The following is a 5,445-nucleotide window of genomic DNA, read 5'->3' as shown; positions in this document are numbered from 1 at the left end:
TCATGGTGAAGTCGAGCTAATTGTAAATATGCAATAAAATATAGGATGTTTCATTTAAAAAAATGTAACTTTGATGTGGCACAGCATTCTGGAATACCCTATAAGATTGTGAATAATTTTAAAATAGGGATACCAATGATGACTATAATTCCTCAAATTTTCAAATTGATACCTCAAATAACATGAACTTTATCATACTAATTAATCACCCTGTATAAATTCACGAAAAGTAGAACTTGAAAACTGACACATACAGGGAGCTTTAAAATTCATGCGACAAAATTCAGGTGATTGCTCGTATGAAATTAAGATGGGTCTTCCCTATAACAAAATTTCCCCAGCCCGACTCTTTCCGTGATATCACCATATCACCACCCTTAAAGATGGTGACTAAAATTCAATTTTCATTCTTTTAATAAAATTTTAGTAAAGGTGTAAAATGGAATACAATTCATAAGAAATGCTAGAAATGACCGACAAAGTTTTAGAATAGTAGGTTTCTGTCACTTCGACAATTCATTTATCATATTAAATTTTACATCTTTAATGTTTTCCACTCAATTTATTAAAAAAATTATAATTATTTATTTTTTTTTCTATGCAGCTATTGGTTTTGGGAAAAAAAGAATAAAGAATAGTTTTAAATAGAACAAGAATTTTAAGATATAATTTAATTTCATAAAACTTCATCTTGAAAAACAGTTTTGATATGAAATAAAGTAAGAGTTGCTACATTCACCATCACCCCATATACTGTAACAGGAATTTTGAAAAAATACCCAGTTAGTTCTTTGCGACTGCACGAAAATTACAGAAAGTTTTTAGCTTTACTGAAATTTTTGTAAAAAAAAAATAAAAACTCAATTTTAGTCACCATCTTTGATAGGTCGGAAAGGGATGGGCTGAGAAAATTTTGTTATAGGAAAGACCCACCTAAATTTTATCGCATGAATTTAAAAACACCCTGTATAAATGCAGATTTGAATTTGTAATAAGGGAATTCAACTATTGGTGATAGAAAAGTCAGGCTTTCGTAACAAACAGAATCTGGAATTGAATAAGACTGAGTTTATGAACAAATTACTCTTTGAAATAAGGATTAATAAAAAATAAAATAAATGTAAATTTTACAAACAAAATATGTTTTAATTGGTACTTAACAGAATGATTAAACAATTTTTCATCTCATCAAAACTGGATTCATCAAATTAAAAACATATAATTTCACTATCTTGATATTTCAAATGTAACAGGATCACTTCTAATATCTAATTCAGGATTAACTTCCTGCAACAACAAACATGTTAATTCATACTGAGTGGATTTTAAAAAATCATCCAAATACAATATTTTTAAATTAGGTAATTTATATAAACTTCCTATTCCTCTTGATGTAATATTAGGACAATTTCGTAAATCTAAATATATTAGGCTATGGCTGAATATATTACTAATAGTATCTAGGCACCAGTCATCTATATGTGAGCATCCATTGAAACTTAACCATTCCACTTGTTTTAAATCTCTTAAATTGGCTATCCCTTCATAGTATAGATTCATGTTACTGCAGTCGATTGCTTGGAGTATTTTATCTTCTTCAAAAAATCTAGGAAGATTATATTCATTATTTTCATCTGCTTTTATCCATCTGTCCTCATCAAAAAATTTTATAGCTCCACCTAAGTAAAAATAAACTTATTTATTGATCCTCAAAAAATTCTTTTCATAAAATAAAAATAACCAACTGGACTTATTAACACCCATATGAAGTTTTATAAATTTCATGAACCAACCAAATAAGATGTTTGTAAATTTGTAACCATACATAAAGTAAAGCCTCATTGAGTAAGTATAACTTGAAAAAATGTTTTATTCAGTTTCTTTCAAATACCAAAACCTCCATTAAGTACTTGAAATATAAACACTGTATTAGTCGAAAATTGAATTGTACCTCTGTATCTCGAACATAGTAATGTTTTATTATACAACCTTCACTACCCAATTATTTAAAAATTATTAAACCTGTACCTATTATACTGTACGTCTATATTTAAAAAAACGAATCAATCACTTTAAGAATTTGAGTATGCAATATATAGTATTACAACAAATTCATGACTCACACTTACAAGTTATTTTTTGCCAGCTGAAATATTTTCTGGACTAGTTTAGTTTTAAAACATGAGTGCTATGATATGTAAATTGAAAACTTTCAGTCTCACTAAAAAATTAAATGTTCTCGAAGCTGTCAAAAAGAGAAAGATATTGCTAAACAATTTGGCCTGCTAATAAGTACTCTGTCAACAATAACGATAAATGAAAAAATTACAAAACAGTCAAAGTTTTTCCTACAAAAGAAAACAAATTGCAGAATTTCAGGGCTTAGAGGAGTGCTTACTTAAATGTTTTGAGCAGTGACAAAGCCAAAATATAGGTGTTAGTGGACCACTGTTACAAAAAAAAGTCAAAATATACTTCAAATCATTGAGACTCACTAATTTTAGGGTCAGTAGTATAGGGCTAGAAAAGTTTGAAAGAAGACATAAACTTGTTTTTAAAAAAGTTTGTGGAGGAATGTAAGTATCACCTATAACAAATGGAAATATGATTGTAAAATTTGTTACATGGTATTCATATTGTTTGTGGATTACTTCAATGATGTCTGAAGGTACACCAAAATGTATATCATCAGACAATAAGAGCTACAGCCAGTTTTGAAATGGATGGAATGAAATACATGAAATGTAACATAGAGTTACAATAATATATAAACAAGAAAACAATAGTAATATCTAGTTCCCCATTAAAAACCAGCATCAAGTTGAGTAATAGATCAAATATCCGTCTTCAAGTATTTTGACACTACTTTATCGAAAGATAGGGCATTTGATACTGAAATCAATGGAGGTTTGCTAAAGCAACAAGTTATTACCTACTGCATTAGCAGAGTTCTTTTCAACAAAAAAGCATAGAAATATAAAATCTGAAAAAAAACACACAAATCCTGACTGCAAGTATATAAGATGAAATAACAAAAAAGAGTGAATTCATTACAAACATTGAATTCTTCCTGTCTACCAATTAAAGACTTTTACGGTTTAGGTACATGATGAGGATGCCCAACCAACCACTCCTCAAACTCGCATATTTGCAGAATAAAATTGCACATTAACATATATACAATGCAGCTCCATTCAGAAAAAAAAAGTAATACTCAATTTAATGCCAAAAAGTGTAACAATTACACATTACAATATTTGATAAAAGTAGAACTCATAGGTCAAATATAATATTAAAATCATTAGGGTGTTGTAGTACACTTTTATCATGAAATATTTAGTCTTTTAAAACATTGTGTACTTACCTCTGTGTACAATGAAATGGGCAGCAGCTAGTTCATTTCCAAGTATTTGATTTCTTTCAGGTATATACGATTGTAAAATTATTGCTTCGCGTTCCTTTTTCTTTGCCCACCACTTTTTTATCGCACTAGGAGATAAATCTATGGGCGCCTGTATTTTTTGCAGAAGACTTGTATTTGTTTCTTCTTTGTAAAAAACTCGTAAAAAGCTATAATGTTGTCCTTCTTTTTGATGCCAAGGTGTTCTCCATTTCATATCTGCTGCTGTAACATCTTTAGGATTGAATGACTTTACCGAATCTTTCACTTCCTCCTGTTTAACAGGTATCGTAGATTCTTTATTACTAGATAATCTACAATTGCAATAATACACAGTAGGACGACTTAACTGAAGAAGATTATTAAATTTTATCATTTTACCACAGATAAATTTTAAATATTAAACTATCATGAAATGAATACAGCACAAATCTTCTTCTCTTTTATTTTTATACTTGACGTCTAGATTTTTCTGCTTTTTTAATGTAGGCTATTTTTGTAGCAAATTGGCAACAAAATATGCACCTTTTATATAATAATATATAATTATGGAGGGTCGAAAGATGGAGAGCAATTTGTGTATCTGAAAAAGTTTTGTCGAAATTCGTTAAATAAAAGTGGCATCTCATTAGTATCTGAGTAAATTTTGAAGGAAGCCAAAATATTTATGCCCTGGACAAACATTTTTCCTCACTTTTTGACAAAGCAAGTTGTTGAAATATTCAATAATAGACTATAATATGATACTTTTTATTTATTTATCCTTTGTCTACACCAGCGCTATTATGAAAGGTGTTTGAACTGTTATTTATGTTATATAGCTGGACGTTTTTTCAACTTTTCTCCCAGCACTCCTCCGTCTCTCCATCCACCATATTTTTAATATATAATAAGGAATTATTAGTAGTAAAGAGTAATAAATTATTTCTATTAGCCCCTCATATGAATCGTCAGAGAGCTACCAAAATTTCTAATTTACTTGAATATTTTAAAAACGATTTATGGATATTATTCTACGTGCTTTCTTTCTTGATACATAATCAATTTATTATTCGCTACGATTCTACGTTGAATGAATATATTATTTTACCAAAGAAGTTTTTAATATAATTTTAGGTTAAATAAGATCATTAGGTATATTGATGTGATTACTTGAGGGGGATAAGAAATTTAATGAAGAAACCTGGCTTTTTAACATATTCAGTAATATAAGGGTTTAAAATTTATTTTATGGAAAATAGAAGTGCAGACTCAAATGAACATACTGTACTTATGTGTATGGATTGTGAAGGTAAGGAGAACAATCCGTATATTGTAAAAAGTGTCCATCAAAATCGTACAATTTCTATGAAGTAGTACTTTTGGTCAACCTTGTGAAAAAATATAAAGAAATAGTCGAATCTAAAAAAAAGTGATAGGGCAACTTGGAAGGAAAAAAATCGGGACGAGTTGGCAAGGGAATTTAATGATAAAAATAACAAAATCATGTGTTCGATACAAACACAACAAATTTTAAAAAAATGAACAATTCAATGATTCGCTCTAGAACAAAACTTTTGTGTTCTCGGCGCATGTACAATGACGATAATTTCTTCAGCATCATTGTCGAGTTCATCAAATATGAGGTGCAAATTTTCAATCATTTTACCAAAACCGTTTTTAATACCGTAAAAATGTGAACAATTTAAAAAGTTAGCTTCGTTAGCGTCCTCCGTTTCATGTTAAACTGAATTTTAAACCTACCCCCATACCGTCGGTAGTGTTTAAATCGAAATTTGTCAGTAAACGCCTTCTATAAAACGTGAAAAAAAACTGTATCTGTAGTTTAAAACGACGTTTGAGGCTTAAACTTCACTCATAAAATTGGGCGTTAATAAGGGTATCGCCACATTAGCATCGGGTAAATTGTAAAGAAAAAGACAAATATTATTGACGCCGTGAACACCTTATCTTTACTTAACTTAACATTTCAATTCATTTACAATTGTTACATTCATACCATTCACTATGGAGTGTAGAGAAGGAGGAACGTCTCTGGGTTAAAA

At 29.3% G+C, this 5,445-nt stretch overlaps 1 protein-coding gene across 1 annotated transcript; it reads right to left on the bottom strand.

Moving 5' to 3' along the window:
- Window positions 1-1,125: 1,125 nt before the first annotated feature.
- Window positions 1,126-3,863, bottom strand: LOC130452870 (distal membrane-arm assembly complex protein 2). The gene is made up of 2 exons (XM_056792352.1): window positions 3,365-3,863; window positions 1,126-1,679 (listed from the first exon to the last, which is right to left on the bottom strand). The coding sequence occupies exons 1-2, from the start codon at window positions 3,774-3,776 to the stop codon at window positions 1,228-1,230; spliced, it is 864 nt and encodes a 287-aa protein (XP_056648330.1). The 5' UTR covers window positions 3,777-3,863; the 3' UTR covers window positions 1,126-1,227.
- Window positions 3,864-5,445: the final 1,582 nt, after the last annotated feature.

This window comes from Diorhabda sublineata, chromosome 2 (genome assembly GCF_026230105.1).
Source record: "Diorhabda sublineata isolate icDioSubl1.1 chromosome 2, icDioSubl1.1, whole genome shotgun sequence".
Taxonomy (NCBI): domain Eukaryota; kingdom Metazoa; phylum Arthropoda; class Insecta; order Coleoptera; family Chrysomelidae; genus Diorhabda; species Diorhabda sublineata.
Note: the sequence above shows the minus strand (reverse complement) of the source record. Positions and strands in the feature narration are given on the sequence as shown.

What these genes read in the sequence shown, in the direction of transcription:
- LOC130452870 (XM_056792352.1), bottom strand. Translation starts at nt 3,776, where the DNA reads ATGATAAAATTTAATAATCTTCTTCAGTTAAGTCGTCCTACTGTGTAT. An exon ending in CCATTTCATTGTACACAGAG is followed by an intron (nt 1,680 to 3,364) that starts GTAAGTACACAA and finishes ATTTTTACTTAG; the next exon opens with GTGGAGCTATAAAATTTTTT.